This window comes from Rhynchophorus ferrugineus, unplaced genomic scaffold, assembly GCF_030347505.1.
Source record: "Rhynchophorus ferrugineus isolate W39M unplaced genomic scaffold, kcgeb_rfMv2 rfM6, whole genome shotgun sequence".
Lineage (NCBI taxonomy): Eukaryota > Metazoa > Arthropoda > Insecta > Coleoptera > Curculionidae > Rhynchophorus > Rhynchophorus ferrugineus.
The window spans coordinates 27,268,868-27,288,392 of NW_027472585.1; the positions used below are offsets into that span (position 1 = coordinate 27,268,868).

General features: G+C 31.4%; 1 protein-coding gene across 1 annotated transcript in view; it reads right to left on the reverse strand.

The window, feature by feature from the left end:
• The window catches only part of tei (irregular chiasm C-roughest protein teiresias), a 979,218-nt gene that overhangs the window by 349,720 nt on the left and 609,973 nt on the right, over positions 1-19,525 (reverse strand). Inside the window, exon 3 of the mRNA XM_076406653.1 lies at positions 792-981. Within this exon, the coding sequence (XP_076262768.1) occupies positions 792-981 (190 nt within the window). The remainder of the gene's footprint in view (positions 1-791; positions 982-19,525) is intronic.

The window sequence follows — 19,525 nt, forward strand, 5'->3', positions numbered from 1 at the left end:
GTTCTGCTTTCCTATAAAAAATGTCACTGTCACTGTCATCAGTAGTTTCACTGTCACAGGATTGACTTTTGATTGTCAAATATATGTGCGTATATTAAGACATTTAAAACATTTAAAAATATTGAGTACTGATTAATACTAACGGTCACTACTATCAAACAGCGAATATAATGTATAATGTATTAAATATTGTAGATAATTTCTTGGCACTGATCTGAATACTTTACCGCGAGTTATATTTTATAAAAATGTGATTATATTTTGATAGATGTATCTATTTGATAACGTAAGAATCAAGGAAAACACAGCGATGTATATGTTAAATATGTTATAACTGCAATAGAGTAATAGGAGAAAACTCAATAGGTGTAGAGGCATCTCTAAGTAAAGAAATTTTATTTCTCTGATATGAAAGGCCATTTTAAAAAGAGTTTAAAATATTATTTCAATAAATGAAAGGACTAATAAAGTTGCTGAAATTTTTATAAATGAGATGTGTTTCATGAAATATTTTAAACATATTCAAATGATGAAAAAGGTTTCCTCGTCTGTTTTTCACCAAAAAACCTCGGAAGCTCTTATGGTTTTTTGGTTCGGTTTGATTTTGCTGGAAAATGACAAAACATCATTTATCAAAGACCACTGATAAAATTTCAGTTTTTATAAGTCAATTCGATTTTAAAATATATAAGGAAAGAACGGAACTACTTCTTCTCTAACTCATTATATTATAGTGAGTAATTGTACAGGAAGGCGGTAGTGTAATAAATGAATATAAATCACACTCTTACCTAAAATTGATATTAACGGCACAATCTAGTACAATCTTCGTATTCTGTTTAACAAAGGTTTGGGTATATTCTTCACCGTTTGAACCAGTTTTCTCGTAGCTTAAATTGGTACGAGTGTCAGCTCTGGTGGGACGACGATGGGCGCTCGCGCTGTGGGGATGTCTGGTGTGGGTTCTGCATTCTGCTTGACCTGAAATGTTAATAAGTGAAGCATTAGAGAGCATTTTGGTATTGAAATGTTTTACTAGATAACAATATAAATAACAATAAAAATATCATAAATTTTTTTTGAAAACCTTTTTGTTTATGAAGTCTTACAGATGACGAATTTTTCATATTTTGCTGTTCTGTCTTCAGGCAATGTTTCAAAATTATTTTAACACATCTCCAACTATATTTCATGATCATTTAGGTTAGTATTTTTTGTTTTTTTTTCTATACATGTAAGATGCTTGTAAAATGATTTGGTTCCTTTAGTTTGTATATTATTGAGCTTTAAATCTTTCCAGAATTAGTTTGAAACTTTTTACTATCATTCAAATGTAACTTATTATTTCTGTTCTTAAAGATAATTTTTATCTTTACTCATAACGAGTCAAACAATTTTTAGGGGGTTAATTAAGAGATACATATTTAAGATACCTTGTAAAAGCCTCAAAATCAATGAAGGTCCTTTCAAATATTCGCAAATTAAGTGCTTGCATATTTTCTGGTAGTTTTTTTACTTTAAAAAATGATTTAGTGAGAAGCAATCCAATAATACATATACGTCTAAAAATAATTAATGAAAATAATTAGTTAATTTTTATGCCATTTGAAGTATCTTTGAGAGTTTAAGTTAGATGTTTGTCTTTAGATTTACTACTTAATTAAATCTTTGAAGCCAAAATCAATTGAATGGCAATAGAATAACTTTCTGAAAGGGATTGATAGGCTTATGCAGCAGATTCTTTAAAATCAACAAAAGTAATGAGTGCTTAAGGTTTTATATTTTATTGAATAGAACACACTATTATTTTATGTAAAAAATTATAAAAATAACCGAATTTAATAATTAAGTTAGACTGTTTAACAGTTCTTTATATTAATATTACGCCAATAGATATAGCTGATCCAAATACATTCAAGGACCTAATAACGTTAATTTAAATTAACGATACTCCAATTTGCACAAAATTCTTACAACATTTAATAATTAAAAGAATCTCGTTCATTATCGATTGTATCCAATTACAATTCGAATCCATAATAATCGTTTTTTCATTGTGATAACATCAGAGTAACCGATAATCCAAAGAAGGGATTTAACAGGCCTTTTTGTTAATTAAAATTTGAACAGCAGCCTCTTAAAGTGACAAATTTACGCCCGTTAAAAACTTTAATTGTCGCCTTTATACCTTGTCTCGAAAGAAACGGGAAGTAGGTATAAATTAATAAGATCCATTCTACTCCAGTCTGTGAGCATTTCCCGAAAAATAATGTTAATTGGTTAATTAGAATATTTAATACGATAGCTAAATACGAGAAAAAACGTAAAACGGTTTAATCGATTCGAAGAAGTGGATTTCAATTGATATTTCAAGATTTAATGGATTTAAAATCAGCACCTAAATGTTGACCAACGTGTAATGAGTAAAGTTGGAACAAGAACAATTTTTAATAGAAAAAATTATTGTAACGCCGATTATTCATTTTTATATTATAGAATAGGATTTATATAGCAGTTCGTTATATTTATTACTAGTTAGATTGAATGGAAATACTTAAGCGGACGCTATACAAATGTACATTTTGAAATTTATATTACAATACTTAAAATATATTTGAAAAATTTTTGATTTCTAGTACTCTTAACATACTAATTATTTCATTCTGTCATGCTTCTGATGTTCAAAAGTAATGTCTAGTAAAAAACAATACATTAAAATATAAAAATAACTCTTCTTGATGCCTCAAAATTAAGTCGCATCGCTTATACTCAATTGCTGATATAGTCATGAACACAGTTCCTGGTTAGAATAACCTTAGTATTTAGAAATATGTTGATAACAACGTCAGCCAACGTGCGGCAAAAGCCCCACTACCATTTTGATTGCCTATAAATTTGCTGAAAGAAAAGATAAGTAAGTTTGGTTTTCATAAAAAGTTAACTCCGTTTTTACATTTTTCTTATTATAACTGAAACATTATATCGATTAAATGGTGACCGCTATTCGCTATGAAATTTTGGGCTCATTTTCGGGCATTTTTCATGACATCCTGCAACATCTGAGGGTGAATTTCTTCAGTTTCGTGACGAACATTATCTTTAAGATGTTGAATCGTTTGAGACTTATTCACATAAAGTTTTGATTTTAAAAACCCCATGAGAAAAGTCTGGTGCTGTTAAATCCGGAGATCTGGCTGCCCATGCTAAATCGCCACTTCGCGAAATTAGTCTCCGTGGAAAAACGTCATTCCATAATTGAATTGTTGAACGAGCTGTGTGTGCTGTTGCCCGATATTACTGAAACCATATATCCTCTACTCTGTGCTCTTCCATTTCAGGCACGAGAAAATTTCGAATCATGTCTTAGTATCGTTCAGCTGTAAGAGCAACTACAACACGTTGGTCATTTTCAAAAAAGTAGGGCCCAATGATGTTTCCAGCATGAATACCACACTATACATTTGTTTTTAGTGAATTAATTATGGATTCTGTATTCTCCAAAACCGATTTTGCGGTTTATTGACGTGACCACTGAGAAGAAAATGGGCTTCATCGCTTACTATTAATTTAGACGAAAATTCTTCAATTCCAGCAGACAGCCTAGGATTGCAATACTGCACTCAACTCGTTGATCAGAATCTCTCGGTAGCAATTTTTGGACTAATTGAATTTTGTATGGGAACATTTTCAAATCAGTTTTCAAAATTCACCTTAAACTGCGTGCAGAAATGTATAACTGGGAACCACGTCTCCGAATTGATGTTTCTGGAAACTCTGTAATACTATCGCGCACCAGAGCTACATTTTCAGCGTTACGAGACGTCCGTTGTCTTCCAGAATGAGGCTTCTCTGCTGTCGTACCTTGCTGTCGAAAATTCGCATGTAAAGGATAAATTGTGGTTTTGTGAAGCACTGGAAGATTAGGATATTTTTGACGCAATTTCCGCTGATTGGGAAACATGCAACAATTACTTTTAAATAAATATTGTCGTAGTGCTCGTTCTTGCAATGTATATTTATTCATAATCAAATTTGGACGTCTACACAACACAATGGTTAAAGCGAAACGGAGCTAAACGTGACATAACCAAGATGGCTCGCAACAAATGGCAGCGGGACTTTTGCCGCACCTGTTATATGCTGCTAATAATACGAACGCTTGATTATAATTGAACGTGCTGAAAAACCATGTGCAATTGTCAAGAAAACCATATCTAAATAATTTAAATATTATAATTTATTGTAAAAGTAAGATCGCTTTGCAATCACGTTGTCGTGTCATTGATTAAAGGGGTGCTTTAGCCTAAATATTTGAAACAATCGATTTCCTCTTTACATATAGCGAAATCTTAATGTCTTAAATATATAATCCCATGAGGTGTTTTAAATATTTGAATTATTTTCGATAGTATAGCTGTTTTAGTGGCCCGGCATATAAACAGGTTCGTAACTTACTTAATAGTTTCAAGGGGGTTTTCCAGTCTATTAATCTGACAAAATATAATTACGTCATATTTCAAAAGCTTAGTCATTTAATAATATGCTATGATTAGCTATAAAGATATAAAGGAGATTCAAATAAAAGGATACGCGTGCCATGATATCTCAAGTTGCACTAAAACGATTTACATGACATTAGTGTATGCCTTCCCTATAAATTTTTCTAATCAAAGTATCAAACTATAAGGAATACGCTATAAAATTTTATATATTAAATTATGTTTGACGGCCGTAGTTTTGGGGAAAACAATTTAGGAATTTGATTTTTTCTTAAAGGAGCAACTACCCGAGGCGACATGAACACAAAATTGCATTTATTGAGGAGACATTGAACAGAAATCAGCAGCCTGAGAAGAATATTTTATAATTTAAGTGCAGTTTGTGGTTTATTATGTTATTTAGAATAATTTAAAAAATTTATCTCGAGAAAAATACGAAGTTAGTTCGTCAATATTTTCATGTTATTATGTTTCATAACATTATATCAACGAACTTATTCTTTGGACGGTGTTATGTCGATACCCCACAGCACTGTAAAAAATGATATAATATAGTAACATAGATCCAGTACATATTCTTACATATTCTTATAAAGCAAAATTGTCATAGGACGATGTCCATAGTCTTTGGGCACTATTATTCCTAATCATTTGCCTTTAAATTAGATTTGTTTTCATTGTTTGATAATATGAACGCGTGTTTTAAAGTTGTCTCAATCCCAACGTATGGAAAATTACATCATTTTTCACGGAGAATACTTTAAAAAACATTCTGTTAAGTCAGAACCATTAACTTGAGAATGGCTGGACCGATATGGCTAACTTTGCCTTCATATGGTGAGTAACTATACAATACTTGAGAAGAACAATGTAAAAATAACAATTTTCCCATATAAAAAAGTGTCACTGTCATCAATAGTTTCAACGTCACAAATTATCGACATTTTTGCTGCTTATCAAATACTAGCGACCCGCCCCGGCTTCACACGGGTGCAATGCTGATACTAAATTAAATACACTACAGAAAAAATATGAACGTTGTATATAAAAACATAGCGGCCCGCTCCGACTTTGCACGGGCATAAAATATATATGCCTATGTCACTCAATGAAAACATGATTAAAATCGATCCAGTATTTTTGGTTCATTCATTACTGCCCTTGACATTTTGGCAATTTGATCTAACTCGTAGGGTTAGGCAGCGTTTTTGCTAATTGCTAAATAAGCCTAAAAAATAGGTTAATTTACGACATTACGTTAGAAACCTCTAAAATTAGCAATGTTGCCTTAGTATATTATGCATGTATTATACATATAAACCTTCCTCTTGAATCACTCTATCTATTGAAAAAAACCGCATCAAAATCCGTTGCGTAGTTTTAAAGATTTAAGCGCACATAAGGATATAGGGACAGAAAAGGCGACTTTATTTTATACCATGTAGTGATGTCAAATACACAATGTATTAAACATTGAAGACAGTTTCTTGCGATTGACCGATTAATACCTTATCATGATTTATATTTTATACAAATTAAGGTATTTTTTGATAGGTGCGTGGATTCTATATCGTGGAAATCAAGTAAAAATAAGGACATATATGCCAGATATTATATAACTATGTACCAAAATTTCGATTGGTATTATAATTTCGGCCAAGTAAATATTTACAAAGAATAGAGTTGAAATTTGTAGCTAGACAGTTGGTAATAGTAAACCACACTTTGTCAATTTATTTGACATTTGTTATTATTTACTTTGATTGGTACAAGTTTAGTGAGCGATATTTTTTTTTACTTTTATTGTTAACATTACCAAGGGGTCGAGAAGACAAACAACCTGACTTAGGTCGCCGAAGTTAATTAAATCTTCAACGAGCTATCTCAAGTGCTAAGTGCACTTATGACAGCGAAAAGCAGAAAATGATAATAGGCCTAGAATATGATAGGCTTAGAGTGTAAAAAGTTTACAACAACAGCACGTGAAACACAATAATAGAGAGCACAACATAATAAAATTGATTCAGCAGTCGCAGTTCTTCTCCTTTTATACAGGAACGAGCAATATTCTGCTACTATTCGGCTATTGACTATGATGCCACTCAATCAGTTACAATTGAGAGATTGCCAAGAGAAAAAACTCTTGGCCAACATTCAAAAATATAATAGTTATTTCCAAATGATGTGTTTTGGCCCAACGCATATTGCACAGGACCAGATATATATAGATATTTCATATACATCTTCAAGGTATACCACAAAATTTTTTGGTAAATTTCAAATGTGTACGAAAAATAAGATAAAAAGTCTTAGACAATTGCGGATACAACAACATATTTATCACTTACTAGCCAGCACTACCAGAGGCAGATCATTATTTTTTACAGATTAAAATACATTTCGGTAATCCGGATACATAAATTGATAATGACTGGAAACGTTTTTTCATCAGAACAATAACTTAGTCAAAAAATCAAAAATAACGTTGGATTAGATGCCATTTACTAATCATAACATCATAGTCAGTCCTAAAAAAACATCTATTTATATCAAATATGTAGGTGTACGAAGTTCACTGATTCATCTAGTTTAAAACAGAATATTAGAAGTACTTTGTCTGATATCATTAAATTATTAGTCAGAGCGGCGAGATAAATTAAAATCTGTTAAAACTAATGACAATACATTAATTTTGATACGAAAGCGGGCATTAAATATTTCTTCGCATCAAAGTAAAAGGCTGAATGGCGGAATTGTTTTACTTCAATTTCAAAGTTGTCAGGACCACATCAACGGAGCCTACTTATCAAAACTATGGTTTTTGGGGTTTCGGTGGGAATCCGCCCCATTCCGCCGCCCCATTTAATAACTTTTTCCATTGCGGTGGTCTCAGAGCGACCGAAAACGCGACGAAAGGAATTAACGGGCCTTTTCGTTAATTAAAATTTAAACGCCGCCCGCAGGAACGAATTTACCAACACAAAAAACTTTAATTGCTGCTTTTGTACCTTATCCTTAGGTGGAATTAAAAACAGATATCAATTGTATTATATTCATTATTTTGATAACGTTGGTTTGATTTACATTTTTATAATTGTTTTTATCTCGATCTTTTATAATTAGTAAAGTTACTTACGATTTCCTCAAAAGTGTTATAATATACACACATAATTATTTTATATTGGCCGATTCCTATTAGAAGGTAATAGAAATTGTGAATGTATTAGAAATTGAAAATAAAGTTTTTGTGAAACTTGTTCAAAACATGTTTGCTAAAACAGCTTTTAAGAAGTTTTATTAAAATAAATATTTTACGTAATTTAAATTGAATTAATATTACTGCACTATTTTTTATGTTAGTTAATTCTAAATATTCTTAGATTAATATGTATTTTCAAAAAGATTTCCTGAATAAAATCTAACCTTATTTGTAAAGGAGAAATATCTTCGTTGGTTTCTAATAACATAGACATTTTAATAATAGAATACTTAATTAATTTACTTGTGATTACAGTAATAACATTAAAATAGACACACATAATTATTGTAATATCAATGGCTCCTATTAGAAGCTAATTGAATTTGAATCTGTATTAGTAGTTGACTAACAGAGAGTTTTTTCGAAACATCTGAAAATTTTAGAAATACGATATGAGTAAAAACATTGCATGATAATGACATTTTCACTTTTTAATGTTTAATTTTAACGTTCAATAATTTTATGTGAAACAGATTCTAGAAAATATTATTAAAATGACCATTACACATTTCTCAAACTAATATCTATATGTCAAAATAGAGAGAATGTAAGTTTCAATAAGCAATAAAAAAATTTCAAGGCTTATTTTCAGAGTACTAGCAATATATTTTCCCCCTATTTGTAACTTATGGGTCTTAATAAAATTTTAATAGAAGATTGGATCCAGTTAAGGCTAATATTAAAGCCACTTTAGTTTTACGATAACATGGGGATAGGAATATATTTTTAGTATTTTATGTAATTGGAATAGATTGATGTTACAATACAAACTTTTTCTGTTAATCCCTCTTAATTACACTCTTTATGGCTTTGAAAGGGATATCGCGCTATTACTTCATTAACATAGTACGGTTCAGCAATGGTACTCAATACTTTATTTTCAGAGCGTTAGATGATGGCTGGCTACATTAGGCTCGCTAGCAGTACTAAGAATTGCATGTTTATGTTTCTTCTGCAAGTTCCAATAGCTGTCCACTCAGATGACGATCGTTTTGATTTCGGAGTGAAGTGACGCTGTGGTGCGATGAAAACACTGCTCAGTGTCATCAACGTGTTCTTGTTTTTGGTCTTTCAGCAGAGTCTTTCAGAGAACACGTTCTCTAGGTATATTTACGATATTAGCTAAGACACTCGTCTTCACTTTTCCATCATACAAAACGATTTTGAGATTTTTTTGACGTTCTCTGGTATTACCACCTCATTTGGACGTCCACTGTGTTCATCATCGGTGTCTCTACGACACCAGTTGAAGTCAACAAACCAACGTTTGTTGTTTCAATTATTGTTTCCGATGAAGCGAAACCCTTATAACACTTTTCAAGCCGTTGCTTCGCTTGAACAGTATTTTTTCCCATCAAGAAGCAGTGTAAAATTAAAACACGAAATCGTTTTTGATTCATTGTTTTGAAAATAACAAAAGTAGGGTCACTGTTACCACAATAACTCACAAACTTGTGAGCAGAATATCTTATAATTTAACAGCTTTCTTTTAAAAGTTAGTAGTAAATGAAAATCTATATGTTAGGCTCTGGATAGGGATGGCTTAAGTTTTGATATGTTTTCTGCCTGTACGGGTCATTACATCGTACGACAAGTTTCAAATTGCTCTCCGGAATAGTTTGTATACATGATTTTTTACAGTGGACAACTTGCGTATTTTTCGTTAAAATGGATCAACTTTAATATTGTGCCGTCATTATAGCTCCCCGTCCTGTATGGATTAACCTTCCACAAAATTCATCGGAAGATGACAAAACATTAGGTGCGCCTGTTTGTCGGTAAGAAGTAGTCAACTGAAGTTAAAAGTTTAAATGATCGACTGTATGATATTGTGTTAGACGAATGAAGATGGGCGAAGTAACCGTTACGGGTGCAAAACAGCTTACAGGAAGAATGAAAACTCTGCGCAATATAGGCGCCGCATTTAATGAATGCCGATCAGAAGCAAGTGTTTTCAAAAATTTTTGGAGTGATTCGATGGAGATTCGGCCGATTTTATGCAGCTATCTGTCATTATGCATTATAAATAGGTATAACACTACAGAAATGAAACATCCGTCAACGTGATGGTTCAACGACAGAGAAAGCGAAGTCGATATTTATGTCCAACAACTAACGACTAGTGTGTTTTGGGACATGAAAAAGGTTATAGACGAATGTTACTCCAACCATCCTGACCAGCTAGATGCCAAAATTTGGGAGATGAGGCTTAGATTGAAGAATAAAAAAATGTGTCATTTTCCAGACAATATATATAATTATTTGGACGATGGGAAAACCCGGAGGTTTGTGATCTAATTGCGTAAAAGTTACTTTCCATCTTCGATATTCTCCTGATTTGGCACTCTCACACTTCCTTCTATGAGCACACTTCTCTCCATCTATTCCTGGACTACGGAAGGAGTTGAGGGGATTGTGAACTCTTAAGGGAACATTTTCACTGCTCTCCATACTCTCATTTCCGTGACGGAATACTGTTGTTGCAAGGATGTTGAAAGGCTCAACCAAGTGTGTTGAAATCATTGCAGGTAGAAAAATAAAATAATTTTATAATTGAATATGGTAATTTTATATCATTATAAACAAACAGTTACTAAACTAAGCTTGCAAAAATTAACTAGCCAAACGCTCTTTAGTTTAACCTAAACTAGCTTATTTTAAGTCCAGTACAAAACAAAGTCTTCGAAAATGAAAAGTTCTTTTAAAACATCAATATTTTAATACAGAGTTTAGAAAGCGTATTGCCGAATAAAAACTCGAACGGTTGTTGAGAAATTTAAATAAGACCCACTTAAAGGATAATAAATAATTCTTAAATATTAGCGAGACGCGGGCTTATGCCGAGGAGCGTCTGAAGACCGGCCCAGCATCTTTTAAAAGTGATCTCCGCAGACCGATTGAAGCGGTCTTAAACCGTCTATCAGCGCGGCTCATATTTTGGTTTATAAAGAAACTCGCCGGCTCGTGAAATAAATGATTTATGGGGCCGGTGCAGTGCATTAATCTGAAATTTCCGCCAGCTCAGGCGGCCTCTACCGCCGCACCGCCGCCCACCTCATCGTCTTCCTCATATCGATCCCCTAAGGGTATGTGTTTAACGGCGCCCTTGGAATTTTTATAGGCCTTAAAATCGTATGAATTTTAAAACACTACAACCGCTTCCACTTAACTTGCCTCCGATTTGAATAAAACATACAAATCATTTTGGTCTTGTTTAAGGCCCGTTCTCCATTTTACTTTTCGTTTTATTGTTAAGCGCGCAAATACAACATAAAATGTTTTGTTCGTAACATATACTAAAAGTTAGGGGCCGTTAAAGACAGGGTCGGTCATCATTTGATAATGGTGTTAGAACTATAACAAAAAATCAATTAAGTGAATGTAGCTTTACTTTAGATAAATATATCGATTAAAAACTGGGAACTTTGGCCGTATTTGGATTTGACTTTCCGGTGAAATGAGAGTGAAACTGGGCGAATTTTATATTAAAATAAAAGATTTCTAATATAAAAATTGTAGCAGAAATTAAATTAAATATTAACGGTAGGAATGTTTCTAGGCACGGCTTGAATACAGAAGAGATTGTAAAGCAGCTTCAATGTAAAGCAGGCCTAAAACTTACACGCTTGTGGAAGTGATAATGATATTTAAATGTGGAAAGCCTCCAAATGAGGGCTCATCTTTACAGGTCAATATCACAATTCCCAATAAATTATCTGAAAAAAATCTGCTTAAAAAACTAATGCCCCTAAGAGATGATAAAAAAGTAACTCTAGTGCATCAATTTTGCATTAGCGAAAAACACCCAACTATAGATGAAATTCATGAAATTATGAAAATAATTCCATATGGGCAAATAGTTGCCCATATAGTTTAAGGAGTTGTCAAAATCTCATTCGATAGAGCCTCTAGGGTTATACATGAGAGTATATATCGAGAATTGAAAAAAAAAATAAAGGTGAGAATGCCGCAGGATAGTGTATTGATTTTTACCTTGTCGTACACAGGTGATATTCCAATACACGAGCAAAATTATACAATAGCTAGATTTGCTCATCATAGCACGGTATAGAAAAGGAAAAAGCAGCAGTGAAACTGCCAAAGTCAGTAAACAAAATTAAAAATTGGTCTGAGCAATAAATGATGTGTTTAATTGCGACTAAATCTGTATTCGCCAATTTTTCAAATAAGAGAATAGATAACGTCCTAATGACATATGCTAACATATTAAATATTTAGATATCAAAATGAACGCAAAACTGTGATGGAAGGCTCATGTAAAAAAATAGAAGTACTCCACATATGGACATATGCCATCCAAATATGAGATTCCAATATTCGGGGCATAATTCGGTGCTTTCAAAACAAAGTATTGTTGAATGTTGCATTTATACCCTGTGATATTTCAGAAAAAACGATATCCAAAGAGAATCAAAAACTATTTATTAGACTATTAAAAAATGAGCTCAAACATAACCATCTAAATATCATAAGAGATTACTTAGGACTACTCATTAATCAAAACTTTTCACCTCATCTAGTCTAGCATTAGTACAAAAGCTGTGCAATATAATATTGTACAGTTTAATACTTGTGTAATCAAGTTCATGGAGCTGAATTCACGGATTGAATTCGTATTGATCCTTGAAATATTCTTTATTAAATTAATATCTTGACTATTATCGTCTTGGTATCGACAGTCCTGAAGCCAACAGGACCGGCCTATATAACAATATAACAACAACAGCTACAATATAATAACCCTATTTGCGTATAACGTGATAGATATTTTCATTAATTAATTCTGCTTTTGCTCAATTTATACACAAAGTATAAGATTTGTTAAATAGTTTGAAATAAAAATTTTATGTTTTAAAAATAGTAAAGATATGCTTATTTGATCCTTGAAACCCATCCAACCACTTAAATTAATATTAAAAGATCATTTACGAAGTAATATATTTCAGTGTTGTGTGGAAATTATATATTTTTATATTATATACAATGTAACTATAAATTAATAGTATCCATTTAATGCTCTAACCATTAGGTGGGGATCAATAATGATGACTTTTTAGGGTAAATGATGTGGCTCGGTGAATGGAGGTAAAACGAAATGAAACAGTGGTGTTTACATTATTTGACCGTTATTTATTGGCTATATAATAAATGTGAAAAATACAGTTAGATAAAACGGATGGCAGTGGTGTTACCTGGAGGCGAGGCTTGGGCAGTCGATGGTGGCACGTCTAAACCAAACAATGGTTGAGCACTGAATCAATCGAAATACCCTTCAATAACATCCCAGATAAACGTCTCGGGGTTGCCGCCAGCTATTCGTTATCAGGTTCTATTTGGCGCTGCTGGCACCCCGCCCATGTTCAACATCTGGGATTATATTTCTGGGTATTTTGTAGACAGTTATTCCATGATGTAAAATTCGACAAGGTCGCTACAACATATTAAATCCTTCAGAGCTTTTTTATCACTATATGTGATCTGATAGTTATTTCCTTTATGTTACTAGGTTACTAAGTTGCCTGTCTTGATCAAGACTTTTATATCAGGATCCAGAGCTCTAAAAATATATTAACCAATAGACTCAGTTGGTTTGCCGTTTCCTACTTTTTTCATCTAATATGATACTCATGAAGTGTAGGATGAGTATGATGCGTATATAATATTCTGCGATATTATCTTACTAGAATTTTCTTATGTGATTTTCTGAAGTTTGCAATTTTGAAGTTTTGAAGCTGCATTTGCTGAAGAAGCGTGATGCTTACGTGCACTATGCTTACGAAGTTAACAACAACGTTACAACTAAGTTACAAATAAGAGATGCTTTAAAATCGTTATATTTGTAAGATATTGCTATGACTATAGAAGAACCACTGGGAATCAGCAGCTATTTTATTTGATATTTGAACGGTATTATATTTCAAGAATAATAGCATACATGGATATATCAAATAATAAAGCATTTTAATAAAAGAAAAGAAAAGAAATCACACACATAGCTTTCAATATAGACTCTCTCTTAGTGAAGAACACTGTTGCGATGTAAAATATTTTATTTATCTATTTTAAAATTTTATTCTTTATTTAGTCCTGTTAGATAATAGTTAAAAAGCATTTATTCGATGCGAAACGGAAACGAAAACTTCTGGTGCAAGATGAAACAACTGTAAGGCAAAAAGGGCAGATAAACTTTTGCTCTTGTCAAACAGCCACTCGAAATAATGGGAGTGCATACTCCAAGAATTAGATGAAATACATCGCGATTTTAACCCGATATAGCATCCTCGATTGGGAAAAAACTATATCGAGATTTACGTTTGAATTTGCAATCAGAACCACTAATCAATCCGTCGAAATAAACCATATTCCTCGTTCAAACTAAATATTAAGAGATATGATCAATCTAATTCAAGGTTAATTAATAAGTTATATCAAACTCGGATCGATATTAGAAACCGCTATCTTGTCTAGTCATCGAACCCATTATTAAATATCCATAATTCTAATCATTTTTGTCACTATTTTTATCTATTTTTAATTTTATAAATTTTGGATTTCTAGTTCAGGTAATTTTAACAAATATTTTAAAATGAAATTTCTGGTTTAATATATTATATATATATATATACATCTACAAAAAATATTTCAATTTAAAACAGTAGTGACACGTGTGTCAATATGTCTCTGTCTAAAGTTGCAAATTCGTTTTACAGTCAGACAATATTATGCTTCTCATTTTATTGTATTTAAAAAGAGATAGAATGCTGTTAGAGATCATGTAACCGAAAGGGCCTTCAAAAACGTCCGCAAAATTCTTCAAAATATTATATTTACGGATTGTAAACCGACGAAAGTTGTTTTAACGCTTTGTTTTAATAAATTGGAAATCGCCGGGGTTTTAATGGAAAATATTTTTGGACGTTGCAGCTGCACCGAATATTAGTACGGGCACTGTCACTAAAATATTTCAAAAAATAAAAAACAATATAACCTTAAATTCACCAAACACAAACCGTGTTTATGCGAAACTGGCGACGAATCAAGATTGGCTTGATGATAGCTGTATGTGAAATCAAATATACGAAGTGTAAAAAACAGTAAGTAGTGTTTTCAATCGAAACATAATTTAATACAATTATTTCAGAGAAAGTTGTTAGTCTGGAAGGTATCCCTAAAAAGCTAAAATATATACAGCTATTTGAGGGGTGTAGAACATCGCTTCATACTCTGTAATATAGGATTTAAGTCGTGTAAAGATAATTCATGAAGGTGTTTAATGGCACTCCCAGAAATTCCCTTTAAATGAATAACATTTTTAAAAACATATAACAAAATCAAGGAAGAATTATTATATCAATTTATATATTTAAATGAGACATAAATATTTCAGAATGGTACATTGGGTCGCTCATGGCAAGATGATAGTAAATATACTGTAAATGCAACATAAGTTGATGGGAAAAAGTAAACGTTGGAACAACTATCGATTAGGTCTTGTTAATCATAACATTTATTAATAATTCATTGCAGATATATAGTTTTTCATGCTGGAAACAGGAATGGTTTTATTTCTGGTGCAATATTAGTATTTTCCTCTAAGTCCAAAGGTGACTACCATGGAGAAATGAACCATAACTTGTTTTTGAATTTGTTTGAAAATCAGCTTTTAAGGAACTTGGAGGAACCATGTACAATGGTGGGGAATATCCCAACAAGTGCATCAACAAAGACTGCAATTAAGGAATGGTTTAAAGTACATAAAAGAAGTTTGGAGAAAATCATGTTAAAGAATGAACTATAGTATATATATATATATATATATATATATGAAATATTTAATTGCATTTTATGTAATTTACTTTTTTAGAAATAAGCCTGAGAAAAGATACATGGTATATCAGATTACTGAATGCTATGGCCACAGAGTATATTGTCTTCCTCTCTATCACTGCATATTTAATCCAATTGAGTTGATATAGGGTATTGTAATAGACATTCAGGTCGAGAAGGATATTCAAACAAGGACTGTCTGGATTTATGGAAAGAGGTATTGGTGAAAATAACACCATCGGTTTGTGTCAGCTCGATCAGACACATTGAAGAAGATATTGACATATGGTAGAATCTTGAGCAAGTTTTTGATAGATTGGAAATAAACAGCTTAGTTATTAATTTGATTAAATGTAGTTTCATCAAGAAAGTATACAGGTAGTAAGAAGACAAATTAAAAAGAAATATAGTAATATCTTAATGACCTTACAATGATAGATTGCATCGAAAGAAACAAGAACTAAGCGTAAAACTTAAATATGCTATCGAATGAAAGTAAAATACATTAATCAGATGTACAATTATTAATTAGGTGAATTGGGTCTTCGGAAGTACCACTACATAAAAAAACGTCTTTAGAACCCTGCCAATACTAGTGTTGGAAAAAGTTTAATGTATATATAATAAAACAACTCTAACCTATAAATTATTGTGGTTGTGTAATTGATTGTAGTTTTAAGTTCTTCGATAATATATGCATTAGATCTACTATAATGTTAAAATAAGTTATAATACATAACATTTTTGTTTCATTATTTTATTTATATTAAAATTTTGTTATAGGTCAAAGAAAAATAAACTAAAACTCAGAGTTGCTGCGGCAACATTGCGTCGTTTTGAAAGGTCACCCGTGTCACTACTGTTTTAAATAGGTTATAGATACTATAGTCACAGTTTGGAAAATGGGCTAAGATACAACACAATCAAATCACACTAATCTTCAAAATTGTTATTAGCATTAGTCCTAAATTTGTCAAGACATTTTATTTACTAGAATCATTGAATTAATACATGAAGAAAATTGAACGAACCTTAACCGTCAAAAACATGCGTACAATGTTTCTTACACGCTTTTAAGTATTATTATAGTGATTTAAGAAAATATTAAATGATGTTAATTCATATACATTTGATTCATATGAAGTTAGTGTTATGTGTTGGGCTGCAATAGGTTTTAAAAAAGACCGAAATTCTACTAATTTAAAGACAAAAATTGTGTAGGTTATATTAAATTGATCGAAAAATAGTTAGCCAAATATAGAAAACATAGTGCCTGTCAAAATTATATTTTTTACCAAGATAATGCTGCTGTTGATAATTGGGGTAAGCTAGTACCTGCTTAATGAAATGGTTTCTAGTAATGTTGAACAACGAGAAAATAATGTTCAAGATGATTAGAAGAAGTTAGATTAAGAAGATATTCTGAAGAATACTGAAACAAAATGAAATATTGTTGTATGATTAAGTATTCTATTATTTTCTTTATGCCTTACTGTGCTAAGGTTTTGTCGCGTAGGGCAGTCCTGTAGCTTACTTGCAGGTTCCGCGTAAAAAAACTATATGTAACCGTAGAATTTAGAAGCTAAGACTTTAATTTTGTTAAGAGTTGAAATATAAATCCCTAGTGTCAAATCCAATAACCAATCCAATAATGTCAACCCTAATAAAATGCCCTTATCGAATTTTAAAAAAATTGTATATATAGGTATATACATAATTATTTCAAATTTCGTAATAAAATTTGTTTTAGAAGCAAATGGAATAAATCAAGACGACCGAACTACGAGGAAAAGATGGGACGCGAGACGATTTTTCCAGTCTGCTCCCGAAAAAAGCTTATCGGGAAATTTACAACTTCATACGTACGCGCAAACTAATGTTTTGACGGTTGCAGTGGTTTTTTCTTTTCTTTCCGCTTCTTTTGCCCAACTAAAACTTCACTTATGTCTTGATCTATGGTCTTAATCTTGGCGGTAGTCAGTAGCTATAAATAAGGCCGCCTTGGTTTGCAATTCAGAGATAGATCGAGTTAAACAGTCAACTGTACGGAGTATCGAATAATAGACGAAGCGGATGCGACTTCAAGCGAGAATAATATAGACTAAAGTATATTAAAAGTCAATAAAAAAAACTAATAATATTCTACCCACAAATGTAGAATGTGAAAGAGAAAAATGATGATTAACGTTTAAACCTACGTCATAGGATCGATCACGATACACATATAACGCGTAGATATTTTATAACGACGTACTGGAATAATAATAAAACCAGAAATTAAATATTAACTACTAAAAAAACGCTTTTCATTTCAAATTACAATTAATATTTTAAAAATTATATTTGGAAGTGAAAGCATTTATGCAATTCATTGCAAAAAATCATTAACATTATTAATTTTTAGAGCATTTTTTCAGTTCCTTATAGGAAAAACTATATTGTAAAACAAAAACGAGTAACGAATTGTATAAAAAATTGTATATATTTTGAGATTATCGACAAACCGGATTATTTTCAGATATTTCCATAGATATGAAAGTATTAGGAAAATCACTTGAGACCGATTGGGAGAAGTGGTTATTGAAATGTATTTAAAATCTGTTAAATACAATAGTGTGTAGAATTTCCCGAATTTTTTAGAAAGCTTTTGTGGATGTCTCTCTTTGTACTATGTTTTAAAATGACTAATCTGAAAGTTTTACGTATAGATATATGTGATATTCAACCCTTCAGTGCTCAAACACGCCAATTTCAATCGATAGTAATCTCCCGTGATTTTGATTTCTTTCAATTTCCATATACTTTTCCTTTAAATTCCTTACAGATGCGTCAAGTTTCAGTAAGTTTGTTTGGTGGTGAATATAAGGCGGTGGTTCATTCAAATAAAAAATAATCTTATAGCATTATAAAATGTATTCCTTGCCTATTTTATTACGCATATATTAATTGTATAATATCAGTTAATATCTTATAACATTTACTAAGAAACTGATTAATATTTTTATACAGATTTGGTGTTTTATTTGCTAATAGTTCCAATATTTATCTGCACAATTTATAAAAATATTAATAAAATAGTATCTCTTTAATATAGGCTTTTCTTAATGATGGTATACGTTGAATGTATACCACTTTTTCGTCTCTTTACAATTAATAAGAATTAATAAGATTTCAAAGTTAATTAGAGAAATAGTAAATGAAAAATAAAAGAATTAATAAACGCAAATCATATAGTGACAAATTATGATATATCAACAATATATTTTATAATTAATTTATTTTATAAAAATATATTTTATAAAATAGTTGAAAGTTATGTCGGCGATGCAGCATAAATAATAATATTATAAAACAATATTATTAATGTAGTATACACATTTAAAATAAAATATAACTAGACACGGTTTTGATACGAAAATAAATTGATAGATAAAGCTAATTGAACATAGTGAATATATATGAATGATGAATATATATGAGAACGAATTCATCGAATAATACTTCTTCAACTAATACTTTGTAACGCAATTTTACGCAGGGAGAAATAAAGAAAATCTTAAGGAAATTAAGAAAGTAAAAAAATTTGGGGAATTTTTACACGGTTATACCGAAACAGTAAAGGAATACATTCTTTATTTTCAGATGAATTTGGATCATTAAAATGCCACCAACTAGACGTACCAACATAGATGACGGTACGCGAAATACTCCAAATCACGGACATACTCAAGTAAGTCAAACTAACCAGCAAGTCGAAGCGCGAAATTGCGTAAACAAGGTTTTATGGAATCGATGAATTCGAAATGATTAACTCAGAAAAGTGGCGTTTAATCTCCGGCGAGCTGCATTCAATTATATCGTGGCAATCAATAACAGTTCATAGCACATCGTTGCTGTTGGGCCAATAAACGTTGTGAGT